The sequence below is a fragment of the Thermothielavioides terrestris genome, chromosome 1 (assembly GCF_000226115.1).
Source record: "Thermothielavioides terrestris NRRL 8126 chromosome 1, complete sequence".
Classification (NCBI taxonomy): Eukaryota; Fungi; Ascomycota; class Sordariomycetes; order Sordariales; family Chaetomiaceae; genus Thermothielavioides; species Thermothielavioides terrestris.
In genome coordinates, this window is record NC_016457.1 from 5,477,535 (window position 1) to 5,493,303 (window position 15,769).

At 43.1% G+C, this 15,769-nt stretch overlaps 3 protein-coding genes across 3 annotated transcripts; 2 read left to right on the plus strand and 1 right to left on the minus strand.

Annotated features, from left to right (window-relative positions):
* The first annotated feature begins 162 nt into the window (after positions 1 to 162).
* On the plus strand, positions 163 to 1,633 carry THITE_2109051 (uncharacterized protein). The gene is made up of 2 exons (XM_003649874.1): positions 163 to 530; positions 594 to 1,633. Exons 1-2 carry the CDS (start codon positions 479 to 481, stop codon positions 1,391 to 1,393), a joined length of 852 nt encoding a protein of 283 aa, XP_003649922.1. The 5' UTR covers positions 163 to 478; the 3' UTR covers positions 1,394 to 1,633.
* A 47-nt stretch (positions 1,634 to 1,680) lies between these two features.
* On the plus strand, positions 1,681 to 2,806 carry THITE_2109053 (uncharacterized protein). The gene has a single exon (XM_003649875.1). It carries the CDS (start codon positions 1,865 to 1,867, stop codon positions 2,669 to 2,671), a length of 807 nt encoding a protein of 268 aa, XP_003649923.1. The 5' UTR covers positions 1,681 to 1,864; the 3' UTR covers positions 2,672 to 2,806.
* On the minus strand, positions 2,807 to 3,806 carry THITE_2109055 (uncharacterized protein). Its single transcript, XM_003649876.1, has 3 exons — positions 3,666 to 3,806; positions 3,030 to 3,541; positions 2,807 to 2,967 (listed from the first exon to the last, which is right to left on the minus strand). Exons 1-3 carry the CDS (start codon positions 3,717 to 3,719, stop codon positions 2,943 to 2,945), a joined length of 591 nt encoding a protein of 196 aa, XP_003649924.1. The 5' UTR covers positions 3,720 to 3,806; the 3' UTR covers positions 2,807 to 2,942.
* Between the last annotated feature and the right edge of the window lie 11,963 nt (positions 3,807 to 15,769).

Genomic DNA, 15,769 nt, shown 5'->3' on the forward strand with positions numbered 1-15,769 from the left:
CGCTCCGGTCGACGCGACAGAAAAACGCCGATGCAGGGCTCTGGCGATGGTTGACGGTTGCGTGCTGAACCCCCGAGCCGCTGTGGGCCCGGCCGAAATTCAGTGCAAAAGCGGCCCAGAAGCCCACCTGCGGTGGGGCCGCCGTGTGGGGATCCCTGTAGCCGCACAAATGGCAAATGGCGGGGCAGCGCATTCGGGGCGGGAGCTTGGCCGACAGCGCGGGCGGTGCGGGGCACACGATCCCTTCTCCAACAGCCCCGGCGAGTCTAGATGTCACAATTGGGTCGACTTATACGCGGTCGCGGGGTTCTTGTGTCCACCAGTCTTAAGATGAGTGTATATAATAATATCAGGCTGTCCTCTCAACCGAATTGACCGTTTACTTCGTTTCTGTAACAGTAATCCTTTACCTGACGGACTGAGCGTGATTACCGTGAGAAGAAGCAGCAGATTGCACAGGTCAGGCTACACAGTCACCATGTCACGGCCACTAGAAGGAAAGCTCGCCATCGTAACCGGCGGATCGCGGGGTTTGTTCTCCTCTGCCCCTCTACCCCCACCCCTCCTACGAGAGCCCACTGACAACGCCCCAGGCATCGGCGCCGCCATCGCCGAGAACCTCGCCTCCAAGGGCTGCGACCTCGTGCTCAACTACACCTCGTCCTCGTCGACCGAGCCGGCCGCCGCCTTGGCCGCGCAGCTCTCCTCCGCCCACAACATCCGCGCGGTGCCGGTCCAAGCAGACGTCGGCACGACCACGGGCCCGGCGGCGCTGATCGCCGCGGCGCGCGAGCGCTTCACCGACCCCGCGACGGGCCGCTTCCAGATCGACATCATCATCAACAACGCGGGCATCGCGCGCAACGCGCTGCTGCCGGCGGTGACGGTCGAGGACTTCGAGGCGACGTACCGCGTCAACGTGCTCGGCCCGCTGCTGCTCGTGCAGGCGGCGCAGCCGTTCCTGCCGACGGACCGGTCCGGGCGCATCGTCAACATCAGCTCCGTCTCGTCCTCGACCGGCTTCGTCACCCAGTCGGTCTACGGCGGCACCAAGGCCGCGCTCGAGGCCATGACCCGCACCTGGGCCCGCGAGCTGGCCGAGAACGCCACCGTCAACGCGGTCAACCCGGGCCCCGTCGAGGGCCCCATGTACGCGTCCAACACGCCCGAGTTCCTGGAGGGCATCCACGGGTGGGTGCTGCACACGCCGCTGATGCGGGCGCGCGAGGGCGTGGACAGTGCCGAGGTGGTGAAGGAGGCTCAGAAGAGCGGCGGCCGGCCGGCGTACACGGCCGAGGTGGCGGGCATCGTGGGCATGCTGTGCGGTCCCGAGGCCGGGTGGTGCACGGGGCAGGTGGTGTGCGCGAACGGCGGCATGGTGATGCTGCATTGAGGTCGGCCAAGGGGCAGAGATGGCCTACGGGGTCAAGCAGCCGTGGGATAGAATGGGATCTGTATTTACCGTTTAGGACTTTTGACAAGAGAGTGGGAGCAATGTATCAGTTTGTCGATCTGCAGTTCTCTGCTGAATTTACTTTCTCCCAGGCTGATGGACGCCATTGGGGAAGAAGTTTTGCTTGGGTGGTGAACAGGTAAAGAAGCCTCCATAGCCTGGGCCCATTATCCCTCCACCGCCTAGATGCGGGTTACTGGAATTTTAGCCCCGCGCTGCAGCGCCGCCCGCCGGCAACCCCGCCATCCACGCACACCGACACTCAACTCACCTTCCCTCCCAGGTCCAAGTTCCTCTCATATCATACTCGGAAGGCTCAATTTATTTTTCAATACCTTACCAATTCCATCGCTTATTCTTAGCCCATTTTCACCAAGAGAAGTCTTAACTCTCAACCACCACATCCCATCCATGGCCACCACCGCCGCGAACCCCCCACCATCCTTATTTAAGCCCACCACAACAGAAGCTCCAGCGACAATATCAACATCAACAGAAGACACCACCAACACGACAGCAGAAAACCCAGAAGCAGACGCAGACGCAGACCCCTTCGACGCCCTCCTCACCCTGGAAGACCAGTTCTACAGCCAGGGCTACGCAGAGGGTCTGGCGGACGGCGAGGCGGCGGGCCGCGCCGAGGGCCGGCAGCTGGGCCTGGAGCGCGGGTTCGCCAAGTTCGTCGAGAGCGGCCGGCTGCAGGGGCGGGCGATCGTGTGGGCCAACCGGGTGCGGCTGTCGCGGGCGCAGGGGCTGGCCCAGACGCAAAGGCAGGCGCCGATATTTTCACCATCGTCAGGAGGAGGAGCATCATCATCGTCGTCGTCATCACCAGGGGAGGGCACCGCAGCAGCGACAAGCGCCGGTCCCGGGGGTGTCGCGAGGACGGAGGGAGGGGACTCGGAGGAAACGGCGGAGGCGGCGAAGGCGGAGCTTCCGCCGCTGCCGGACAACGCGCGGCTGGCGAAGCACATCGCCGCGCTGTACGCGCTGGCCGAGACGGAGAGCCTGTCGACGGAGAACACCGACGAGGCGGTCGACGAGTTTGACGACCGGCTCAGGCGGGCGCAGGGGCGGGCCAAGGTGATCGAGCGGATGGTGGGGGAGAACGGCTGGGAAGGGCGGAAGGGAGCCGCCCGCGGCGGCGGGGATGGGAATGGCAATGGCAATGGCAATGGCAATGAGAACGGACGCGGTCCTGGGGCGGGGGTCGAGTAAGAGCAGGAAGGCGGGGGCTGGGGCGGTATGATGATGGGAGGCAGGGCGCGCTGGCTAGATGGTTTTGGCTTGTATGTAAAGAGAAGATAACCCTGATACCGGGTTGACGAGATCATGGACACGTCTGTTCGGTGTTGGTCGATCAGACAAAGAGAAGCAGCGCAATCTAGCAAACACAGCATCGCCGTCCTCGCCTGCACACCTGCTCTATCCCACTGCCTGCCATGCGTCTATGTACAGCCGGTTCCTCACCGGCCCTCCCAAACCCCCTTCATACAAATGACCTGCACGGGTAGCTGCGAGTCGTTAGCACCAATGCCCACCACAAGCAACAGAAACAGAAACCGAAAACACTCACTCCTCCGGGTACGACTGCTCCGTGTCCAGGTCGTACTTGTGCACATCCCACTTGCCACTCGCCAGGCTCTGCCCGCTGGGCAGCGGCGGCAGGCCGCCGGACATGGCGAGCACGCGCTTGGCTTCGTCGGCGCCGCTGTTCTGAAGGTAGAGGGCGACGCCGCCGTCGCGGCCGGACTGCTCGGCGGCGACGAGGGCCTTGGAGCCGGCGTCGCCGACGAGCTCGACGCGCGGCTCGGCGGCGCTGCCGACGGTCAGCAGGGCGACCTGGTGGGCCTGGCCGACGACGCTGTGGCGCGGGTAGGCGCGGCGGGCGTCGCGCTTCCAGTACGGGTTGTCGGCGATGTCGCCGGCCGGCACCGTGACCGGGTCGTCGTACTGCAGCGGGTCGTTGGAGCCCGGCGCGGGCGAGCGGTTGTACGGGTTCAGCGGCACGCCGTTGGACCGGTTCGGGTCGATCGCGGTCGCGCGGCGGATGCGCTCCCAGATGCCTTCGGATTGGAGCGTGTATTTCTGGGTTGAGGAGAGGCCCGAGTTAGAATCTCGTGGTTGTTCTTCTCTGGGCGAGGGCGTCGACGAGGGATAGGGATATTCCCTCCCGGCGGGCACGCTTTGAGCGGTCGGCAAGGCCACTCACCTTGGTGATGCTGACGACGCCGCCTGCAGCTTTCGCTGCCGCCTTGGACGCCATGGTGGCAGCTGGTTGCGGTTGTGTGGACGGGTCAAGGTCCGGAGGTTGAATGCGCTGTCTCGCCGCCGCAAGTGTTCGGGGCCGGCTTCCACCTGCCGGTGTGCTGGGTCCGCAGTTTAGCCGGCCGAGGAACGCATTGGCCAACCGCAAACCGATAAGATAGGGAACCTAGTATGTGTAGCTTGCGAATTTGTGGTCCCAGCACTCTAACTATCGAACACCCGTATATCTCGTACTTATTGTCGAAACCACTGCGCAGGCTTGGCTAGATTAAAGCTATCGCGATGCGGGCACGCCACTGAAGATTCGTTCAATCGCGGTGTTAAAGATGTTCTATTTGTGGAAGACTGCAGAAGAGAGGGCGCAGGTTGCACGGCAGTTGGGCGCCCGGCCTGGCGGATCCTAACTTTTCTCAGTTTCCATGCCGGGTTGGGGGGGTCGTACAACATGGGTCTAGTAAGCCTGTTAAGGCCGTAACAGCATATTTGCCTACACATCATCGCTTAAGTACATTTTAGGGCTTTGCATATGTCTATAAACAGTATTGGGCGACTATATAATGCTGAGCTAGCTATATTCTACTATATTGTTTTAAGCGTGTCTGCCTAGTATAGTATCCAGTAGCTATAGTGTCTGCTTAGCATAGTGTTGTCCTAGCAATAGTATAATAGATATATCTAACTATTGTCCTAGCTACTCAATGTTGCTATAAAAAGTATATTGCGCTAGGCTTCCTCTATACTATAAAACAGCATATTCTACTAATAGTATATATAGATCTAAACACGCTCTTTTAACTAGATAAGCCTATTCTCTACTACTATAAAATACACCATTGACTCTATTATATATACACTACTATATTGCTTAATCTCAATACTGTTGTATAAACTATAATTGTCTTCTATCTAGTTTAACCTATTGTAGTATATCTAGTCTGAGGCTAGCCTTATCGCGATATAGCTATAATCCTAGGTGGGCAGTCTAAGGCTTAGATATCGCTACTTTCTATAACTACGCCCTTTCGTATCGCTATACTCTCCTAATTTATAGCGATATAGCAGATAGTCTCTAATAATATCGATCTATCTACCTACTATAACGTATAATAGATAGTGATTAGCGTCATTTACTGACTTAGCTATATTAGTATATAAAGGCTTAAGTAGGTATAACGTTGCCTATATAGAGGTGATCCTATATAATACATTGTTAGTTTATAGTAAACAAGGCAGAATAAGGTAGGATATACATTGACTAGTTAGCTAACAACGACTATTATTATCAACAATCTTAAATATATAGGCTATAATATTAAGGTTTTAATATTAAGTTTTTCAAATATACGAATTTAGTTTAGATAAACTAAATAGTCTAGGCTCTACTATTTTGATAGTACCTAGATTTCGAAATGTTAGTCTAATATACCATTCGATCTAATTTATATAGATAGAAAACAATACCTATTGTTAACTATACCTTTCTCCTCTCTACTCAACTCACACTCTTTATTATATCCGATTATCGTACTAGTTAGAAAACTCACCTCGCTCTAACTATTCTAGTTTTTCTCCTATAAATAGGCTATATAGTATTGTAAAGCGGTTTACCAAATTGTCGCTATAATTTATATAAAATGCTCTATAAATAGCCTCTATAATTCGTCTTTCTACAATGTTGTTTAGCCCAATTTTACTATACTTATATAAGAATGTTTTAAGGAGTAATAAGATAAGCGACTAGACTAGAGCTAGAGGTTTCGTTTAGACTAGAAAATATTAGAAACTATATTATAATAACCTTGTTAGCTAATATAAAATCTTAATATAGGAAACTCCTGCTATAGTAGTATAGAGAAGCAACAAGACTTACCTATACTAAGTAAAGCAATAGCAGTATTGATAATGGTCTAGCTATCCTATTATATGGCTCCTACGACTTAGCTAAGTTGACTGCTTAAATATAGGTATAGTTGAAGAAGGAGAAGATGTCCTAGCCAAAGCCGCCCAACTATAAAGAGCTCTAGGCTCTAGCTAGGTAGGTTATATCCCTTAGAAAACTCTAGTTGTTAATAAGAAAATATATCCGCTATAAAAAGCTATAAAGCCTATAGAGGTTTATAGTAATTAGTAAGTAGGTAGCTATATTAGCTTAATAGGTAAGAAAAAAACTAGTACAACATTACCTTTAGGTTAATAGAGGTTTTCAATAAGTAGCTATAAAACCTATTAATAGGTAAGATAGTAGTATACCACTAAGCTATAAGAGATTCTAACGCCTTTAGCAATAATATATATTGCTAAGGGAAGGAGTTAAGTCTACTATAGCTACGTTACTCCTAGCTTAAGGACCTAGATAATAATAGTAGCTATACCCCTCAACTACTTACAATACCCTTACTACTTTGGCATTTTATAGCGCTATTGTCCCTATAGTTATAGAAGAGTTGGGTATCCTTGTACCTAGAAGATAAGGAGCGAGCCTAAGTACAATAATATATAGGATTCTTATAATTGTTAGAGCGACTCTAAATATAACGATGTATAGGGTTATATCGGTAATTGTCTAGTTAGTTGATTAGGGTCCTATTGTAGTTGGCTTGTCTATAAAAACCCTATACTAGGTAGTATAAAAACTAGCTAGTTCTATCAACGGTTAGCTAAGTGGAAAGGACAAGGCGGATACTAGGCAGATGCCAACGATATAGTCGGACATTATCTTAAAGAGGTCTACTTACCAAGGCTATAGATATTGTACATTTGTAAACTATACTATTCGCAATTTATAGCTAATAGCTTTAGGTAAGACCTAAGCTATATCTCCTCTATAGTAGATACTTACTCTCCTATATAGAAGCGATAGTAGGTTGTAGAATAGATGCTTTACTATCTAGAAGTACATTAAGTCTCGTCGAAGAAGTCTAAATGCCATTGGAAGCTAATGTTGGATATAAATATAGTATAAAGCTAGGTTTAATAGGGTTGTAAAGCGATCGGAAGACTAGACTTATAACGACTCGAGCCCCTAGGCCTTAGGCTATACTATTCACCTCCTTATAGCCTCGAGGCGACTAGGATTTTAGAGATACGTAAAGCGGGGGTAGCAGTAGTGTTGGGTAGTTAGGTAAATAGGAACGACGAGATAGCGAAAGATAGCTAAAAGATAAGGTAGAGGAGAGGTGGAGAGAAGGTAGCTGTCTACTATAGAATGTAGCTAAGACAAAGAAGGTGCGATAGGCTAAACTTAGAAAGTATTCCCACCTCCTTTTTATAATACTACTCTAGCTACTTTGAATATATAGTACTTGACAGTAATAAAGGCGCTAGATATAGACGATTGGAGCTCTTAGTATCTAAATCTAATATATAGGCTTATAAAAAGACAAAAGTATAACTTTTATATATATATAGTCTACAATAGTAATACTATACTATCTTAATACTACCCTAGAGCATAATCGAAGAGAAATAATGCATTATAAAATCTAGAATATATATAGTCCTTTGTTATATAAAAGAAATGTTATACTTAATATATAAATATTATCCTTTGCTACTAGCGACTATCTATACCTATTAGCTTAAGATTCTTAGGAAACCTATAATCTTACGACGATTTCGCAGCTTGTAGATTAAGCACTCTAAGATAAGCTCTAGTTTCCTACTATCGCTTAGAGTTTCTAAGTAAGATACTATAGCGAAAACCTAGTAAATATAGAAAACGTATTGTATAAATAAACTATCTAGCTTAGCAAACTATAGCGCTCGTCCTTCTTAAAATTTCGTCTAGAGAATATTGCCAACCTTGAACAAAGACCGATAACCTACACTTAGAGGTCATTAGTAGCTAATAAAAGTATAATTAGTATAAAATACTTCTATATTTACTAACTTGTTGGAAAAGAATACTATCTTAGCCTACTTTAGCGAATTTAAACTAAGATTAACTACCCTTAGTTAGTTGTAGTCGATCTTAAATACTTAGATAACCTACTAGTCGAAACTCTTATCGATCCTAGTAGCTATAACTCAAAGTAATAGATCTTCTTAACGTTTTATAATCTTTAGTATGATACAAAAGTAGACTAACGGTATAATATAGTCATTGTCTCCTTAAACATCGAGTATAGAAACATTTACGACGTCGGCTTCAGGGTCATCTCTAAAATGTAAGTCCTATCGCTAAGCAAGACTAGGATAAATATTTTTAAAGCGCTAGAATCTTTTATAGTTTACTAGGTCGATAGACTTGAAATATCCTATAAATAGAAATATAACTATTTACTAAAAGTTTTTTTTCTTAATTAGCGTCGAGATAGCATTTTATAAGTTTATTAAAAGAACCTTTGTTTTAAACTACCTATTTTAGTTGTTAGAGTAACAAACGTAGTAAAAGTAGAAATAAATAGTTTTAGGTACTTATACTTATCCTCTCTAAGCAAAGTAAACACTATATTAAGTATACTATACTCCTCTATAATTTCTAGAAAATAGAGACCCTAGTAGATATTCGGTAGACCCTTCTTCGCTTCCTATCTATCTATCGATATTATATCATTGTCTTGTTTTTAGCCCTAACTTACGATTATCTTCTCGATTATAGATAGAGCAGCAGTGGATAGAGGTACCCTACTTGCAATAGACTAAACTCCGCTAACGTAGGACGGCAAGGGAATTAGGGTTGTCGACCTCTATAGCTATAGAACGGTAGGCCTCGCACTCCCTCCTAGTTTCTTCTATCTAGTCGAAGTTACTTATAATTCTATAAGCTTAGTGCAATTAGCGTAGACCTAAAATATAAACTATAGAGCTTGACGCTCTATAATAATTCTTATTTTAAACTAGCCTCGATCTAACTTAGAATTGCTAAAACTATATATCGTAAAGACGGATAGAGCGAACGTCTAGCTAGTAGCAACAATATAGTATAAGACTATAAGACTTATTAGAACTAAATAAGATAGGCGCTAGATATTAAGGTAGTCTTTAATGTAGATCTTAATTACTAAGATCAATTTAGATTTTATATATTCGTCTTATAACTAGGTATATAGGAAGATAGGAGCAGTGATAATTATATACGCCGTTTACTATATATTTATAGAGTCAATGTACTTCCTAACCAATAGGATTTATAACTATCTAGGGGGGAAAGAGAAGTTCCGATAAGCAATTATAGCTTTGTTAAAAGCCTTATCTATAAGAAACCCCTTATTATCAATATTGAAAAGTAGATAGAGCAATATCTTCCTAAGGCCTTAGTACTCTAAGTAGACTACGTTAGCTAGTCGAGTATAAATAATATCTAGAGTAGAGAAGAGGGCTTATAGAGTATTAAAAAGATGAAAATTTAGGCTAATACCTAGATCGACCAATGTACTTTTCTATTGCTCAACTAGTATCTCCCGAATCTAAGTAATATCTTAAAGATATTAGAAATGATATTAGCCCTAGTTCTATATATTAAATGTAAGATTAGAGTGGTTCGATTTCTTAATAAGATAGAAGCGATATAGCTATTTAGCTATATACCTAGAACAACTAGCTATCTTTTGCTATTATAGTATATCGCCAATAAATATAGCAACGAATAGATAGATAAGAGTACTCTCCCTATCTCTACCGATCTATATTAATACCCCTATATCTAGCTTAGTTATATAAGCTAGCGATTCTAAGGTATCTAATAGGTCTAAGCTAAAAGGACTAAATATAATTAGGATAACGTTTAAACGACGTTCTCTAATATACTTAGGGAAGAATTAATAGAATAGGTAGATGCCTATAATTGAATGATATATTGTTCAATATAGCTTAAATTTATCGACGAACATCTAGAGTAGTAGAGACTAAACCTACTTATCTACCTAGTTGTCTATAAAATGCCAATAGGAGAAGGTTAAGAGCTTAAGCTCGCTATACAATAGCAATATCACTACTATAAGCTAGAACTATACCTACTATATATTCTAGAAGTACTAAACTATAAAAGGTATAGTTAGTAGCGTTTTAATAAACTAGGAATTAAGGTTGAAATAATAGTTGATTAGGATGTTGTTGAGCTACCTAAGAACCTAATTTAGCTTTAGATAGGTTAAGTTGTCTTCAACGAAGAAGAGTTCCTTATAGCTAACTTTGTACTATAAAATTGATATAGGGTAGGAGGAACAGGGGGGTCATGTGACTCATGTGTCTGTGTATATAGATTAGATAAGGGTGCCCTACGCCCTACGTTACAGACTTTGCAACGCTAGGCCCATTTGGGCAGGCGGTGTGCGCACATGTGTTCTGCCCTATAGACATATATTTCTTAGCGTATCACCGCCTAGATCTTCGATCTACTATGATTATGAATCTACATCTTGTTATTCTACGTATCTACGGCACTTCTCTATATCAAGTGGTAGCTACGACTATAAGATCATTGACCTAATCATTTTCTTCTTTTATTATTATCAATCGACTAGTCTGTATAGCGGCCTTGCCGATAGTAGTAGCCGGTTGAACCCCCGCTTTCTTTGTATAGCGACTTGACAAGGTCGACAGCGTTGAAAGTACCTAATCTATTTTGAACGACGGTTCAGTCGAAGAGCTTCAATCGTGTAGTGGTTCTACTAATAGCGATTACGATCTTTAGCTATCGATCGATCAGTCTACGTAGCGGCGATCCTAGTCGTCGATAGCAGTAGCCGATCAACTATATAGTTCTTCTCGTATAGTAGCGATAGCCGACAGCGATTGGAACGCCCTCTCTAGCCCAACGACGAACCTTTTATTAGGCCTTCGTCAACTATCGATACGTCAATAATACGCCTATTCGACCCGACTTTTATAGTTTAAACCAAGGCGATAGTCAAAATAGCTGACTACGGCTATAATACTTGTTCCTACGCCTCCTTGCTAGCTAAGCAACTCTCTAAGCACAACGCTACTATATTTAAGAAGATCAAGGAGACGTTATATACCCTACGTAAAGGCTTTATTCCTTCGGCTCTAGAGCTACCTACTCCCTAAGAGCGTGCTTATTGTAATATCGACATTAGCTAAGATGATTATAACGATATACAACTAGGCGATAAGCTATCCTTTAAAGACGTTTAGAGCGACCCTAAGGAAGCTAAAGATATTCTAAACCTCCTAGAGTATATTAAGGTTGATACTAATCGGCCTTTCGTCAAGTAGCTTAGCTAGATCGTTAGTAAATACGCTACTTTGCTTAAGAGTACTATTACTATAGTCAATCAACTTCGAGCTAACATAGCTAAGATTCGACCTATACTCGATAGGTTAATAAACTTTTGCGACTACTTCGAGGACCTACTAAAGGTTATAGGTCAACTCTAGGTAGCTATCGCTTAGACTAGCGAGGTCGCCTAACAGGTCTAGTATTAGGAAGAGCTCTTTATATAGTATATATATAATATAGATAATTAGCTAAATAGGATTAATAACGCTATTGCTTAGTTAGCTACTAAGAACCTATTAGCTAATCCTATACTAGCTAAGGAGCCTCCGCTAGCTACTCCTATATCGATTATAGAGCTATAGCTGTATACCCCTTCGATTTAGAGCTGCTACTTAGTAGCAACGGTAGCCTCTCTAATAGAGAGCCTCTATATATCTCCCTCGGTCTAACCTACTTAACCTCGTATATAGACTACCTTTCCTATCTCTCTAGAGGGCGTCAACATTGGTATAGCTTACAACCTAGCTATAGGTACGCCTCTAGTACGTTAGGCCCCTATTATATACCCTAACAACTCGCGTTTAGATAGCTACCGCTAGACTATATTGCCAAATAGCGACCCTTACTAAGCCGAGTCGCTATAGGATAGCCTACGCTAGGCTACGTCGCTTTAGGGCGGCCTACACTAGGCCGAGTCGCGTCTTAGCAGCCGCCGCTAGGCTATATCGCCTCTTAGGCGGCCCCCTAGCGCTAGTGGCTAAGATCTAAACGATCTAGACGACCTAGATAATAGCGATAGTAGGTATCGCCTAGGCAACTATCTGAACAACCATCTACCTTTTCCGTCTTCTCCGAACCGCGGTTACTAGGAGTATTCCTATAATACTGTAGGTACTAGAGGTAGCTGATCCGTCTCTACCTTTAAGATCAAGCGCGACGATATTAGTACTTTTAATCCTAGTTATAAGGACCCTAACGATATAGGTATCGTTATAGATAGTAAAAATGTAATTTTTACTAATATCCATTGCTTTATCTAGCGTTTATCAACTTTTCTAGAAGACCCTGATACTAACTACGATATAGCCTAGTAAATCCTATACCTCCTGCCTATAGTTCTCGCTAGCTAAGCCCTCCTCTAGTAGAATAGCGAAGTCATTATATAGGAGCGCTTATAGTAGTGTTAAGCTAACCTTTATATAGTCTTTAATCAATTAGTAGAGCGTTTTACAATAGATCGCTAAGTGGCTATCGACAAGTTTAACCAAGGACGGTTAACTATTAGGTATATTATAGAGAACTCCGACGCTCTAATAAACTTCTTTTAGAAGAAGTTGCGTTTTATATATATAGTAGGCTAGATCAATTATAACAATTTAAACTAGTATAACGCTATAGGCACTATTTACAACTATCTAGACTCGACTATTATATCTTTTCTTCTATAGCCTAAGACGAAGTACACTCTAGTGCGCTATATATATAAGATTATAGAAGTATAGCCTACGTTTATTACTATAGCTTGCAATAAGTTCCTAGAGTTAAAGAAGTCTTTGCTTATAAGTAAGTCTACTACTTCTAGTAATACTAAGTCTAATAAGAAGTTCTCTAAATATGCTAATCGCTATAGCGACGACCGTTAGAACCGCGACGATAACCGCTACAACTAAGATCGTAATTAAGGCAGTAAATACCGCCTAGATAACTATAATTCTAAGTATAACGATCGAGCCTAAGACTAAGCGCACTTTATCGACAACGTCGATTCAAAGACGTTATCCAATTCGGAAGCCGATAACGAAGCTAGGGCCAATTACGAGTTATCTATTTCTAATAGCACCGACAAGTCGGATATTGCCTATATAGCTTACAATTCAAAGCTAACCTATTACAAATGCTATTAGACCTTTAGTACAGTTCCCACTACTAGCGTATATATCTGTACCTATAGCAAGACAATCGTTCCTAAGAGCGTTCGCCACTATTGAGCCAACTAGGCTAACCTAGGCTATCGAACTTATAGATATTGCAATACCTTATTTAACTCCTAGAACTAGCTCTTTAAATACCTAAAGACCTATTTAATAGCCACTTCCAGCTCTATTAAGTGCTTAGAGCAGATAACCATTGTCGCTAAGGATACCTTAGAGGACAATATCCTACTCGCTAAAGGCTCTAGCCTCACTATAGATTTCGCTATCAACTTAGAAGTATAAGAGGCCCTCGAAGCGGCCGACCTAAGTATCGATAGCCTATATAGCGCTTATACCTATTTATATATCAAGGCCTATACTTAGCCTAGCTATAAAGACCTAGAAGTTTACCTCGATCTAGGTACTAGCTATTCGATTATCGACAAGACCTTCCTAAGTACTCTTAAACATTTGATTAAATATCGTAATAGTCGTATTCGTAGCATTGGAAAGACCTCGCCTACCTAGTAGGCGACCTTCGTCATTTACCTACTAGGCGTCACTACTACTAGCTTAGTACTCCTCAAGTTCACTTAGTCCGCCTAGGTAGTAGATAAGCTACCTACTAACCTCCTATTGGGAGTTAACTTCCTAGATCTATATTAGGCCTCTATCAATTATAGTATAAAGATTGCTAGCCTATATAATATTCTAAGAGAATTCGATATACTATTCGCTATATATACCTAGACGTTCCTCCATATATATAAGGTCAAGACTATATACGCTATTACCTTATAGCCTAAGCAAGAAGTATTCGTCGCTATAGAATATAAGCCTCTCCTAATAGACTAGTCTATAATATTTAACGCTCGCTATCCTACTACGCTAAACGCCGTTGTCAACGCTAAGACCCCTAAAGTGGTAGCTCTTAAGAACCTAACTAAGGGAGTTCTTACTATTCTAAAGCGCTACCCTATTGGCTAGATCGAAGATACTAGCGATAGCGGTTATATCGCTTATTTCTAGGAGATAGCCTTTATAGCACTGACTATAGCAACTATCTTAATAGCTATATCGTCTACCGTTATAAGCTCTAGTTTAGTTTAGACCGCCGTTTAGTACACTAGCCCTAGTGTATCAACTGCCTTCGATATATATAGCCTAGTTTACGCTATTCTAGGAGACTTAGTGCAACTCGTAGATGATATTTTGTCTTAATCGGTAGCATCTTCTTAAGATTCGCTAGAGCTACCAACGCCTAGTAGCAATATAGTGTATTAGTTGACTACTTTATCTGAATCTAAACCTATATTACACTAATTAGTATACCCATTGGGCTAGCCTGCCTAGCCTACATTGCGCCAATCGATCTAGGATCCTAGTACTGATAGTTATACCAATAGGTACAATCCTAACCTTGAGTTGCCTCCTAATGACCGTAAGCCGGTAGTGCTAGAGAAGCATTTGACTCTAGGCCTTAAGATACCTACCGACTTACTAGAGATACTTACTTCAGAGGGTATATACGTATATACCTAAGATTGTAAGTTGGTATAGCGATTTATTAACATCGTTAAGCGTTACCCCCGCCTATAGAAGGACGAGGGCTAGGTTGTCTAGAACGAAGAGGATATAATACAAGTACCTTTTATAGAAGGCTAGCAGTATTAGAAGATCTACGCCTACCAATACCCTTTAAGCGCTCGCAATTATAAAGTTTTTAACACTACTTTTAACGAGCTATACTAGTAAAAGCGCTTCGAATAGGCTATAAAGGCTACTCCTTTCATATACCTAGTATTTGTCGTTTAGTATACCTCTTACAGTAAGATCAAGGGCTATGTAGTCATCGATTTATACGTTCTCAACAAGGTTATAGTACTCGACAACTACCCTTTGCCTTTACAATTGGATATCATTGTATACCTATAAAGCAAGAAGTTTATTACTACTATTGATGCTATATCCTTCTTCTACTAATTTAATATATATCCTCTATACTGCGATCGCTTTACCCTAATTAGCTTTTATAGATTAGAATAGCCGAAAATATATTTGATAGGCTACCGCAATACTCCTATATATATCTAATGCTTTATAGATCAGTTGCTTCGCCTTTATACCTCTTTTGTCTACGTATTTATCGACGATATTATTATCTTCAGCGATATTACAGATAAGTACACTAAGTATCTAGAAACCGTCTTTAGCCTCTTCGAAAAGAAGAACATCTCTATCGCTCTCGCTAAATCTTATATCGTATATCCTAATGTAGAGCTATTTAGTTTCTACGTCGATAGATTCGGACTGACCAATATAGAGCACTATGTCGCCGCCTTTAGGAACCTCGCCTTTTTAAATAACCTAAAGGCCCTAGAGTAGTACATTAGTATATTAGGCTTTCTACACCACTTAATCCTATACTATATATAGCTTATTGAGCCTCTCTAGAACTGTAAGACTACACTGCTTACGAAAGGCCGAGCTACTAGCTAAGTGTAAAATAGCAACCCTGGCAAGTGTACCGCCTATTGCGCTAAGACTTCCTTTGAACCTACGCTCATTGAAAAAGCCTCCTTCGAAGCCGTTTAGGATGCTATCTACAAGCTAAACCCACCTATTTTAGTCCACTTTGATCCTAATAAAACCCTCTTCCTATAGATTGACGAATATCTAGAGTATAGCTTCGGCGTTATAGCGTTCTACCTCGCTAATAGCTATAAGTAGAAGCCTAGGACTGTTATCCTATCGACTTAAGTTTAGCCTATTATATTCCTAAGCAGGTGCCTTACTAAGGAGGAACTCTGGTATAGACCTTCTAAATAGGAAGTCGCCTACCTCGTTTAGGTAGTTAAGAAGCTATATACTACGATCTATTCGTTGTATAAGCCTATCGTCGTCCTTATAGATCACGTCTCTATAAAGGGCATTATTAACTAAACTATTTTA

What these genes read in the sequence shown, in the direction of transcription:
- THITE_2109051 (XM_003649874.1), top strand. Translation starts at nt 479, where the DNA reads ATGTCACGGCCACTAGAAGGAAAGCTCGCCATCGTAACCGGCGGATCG. An exon ending in CGTAACCGGCGGATCGCGGG is followed by an intron (nt 531 to 593) that starts GTTTGTTCTCCT and finishes ACAACGCCCCAG; the next exon opens with GCATCGGCGCCGCCATCGCC.
- THITE_2109055 (XM_003649876.1), bottom strand. Translation starts at nt 3,719, where the DNA reads ATGGCGTCCAAGGCGGCAGCGAAAGCTGCAGGCGGCGTCGTCAGCATC. An exon ending in GCGTCGTCAGCATCACCAAG is followed by an intron (nt 3,542 to 3,665) that starts GTGAGTGGCCTT and finishes TCCTCAACCCAG; the next exon opens with AAATACACGCTCCAATCCGA. An exon ending in GAGCAGTCGTACCCGGAGGA is followed by an intron (nt 2,968 to 3,029) that starts GTGAGTGTTTTC and finishes AACGACTCGCAG; the next exon opens with CTACCCGTGCAGGTCATTTG.
- THITE_2109053 (XM_003649875.1), top strand. Translation starts at nt 1,865, where the DNA reads ATGGCCACCACCGCCGCGAACCCCCCACCATCCTTATTTAAGCCCACC.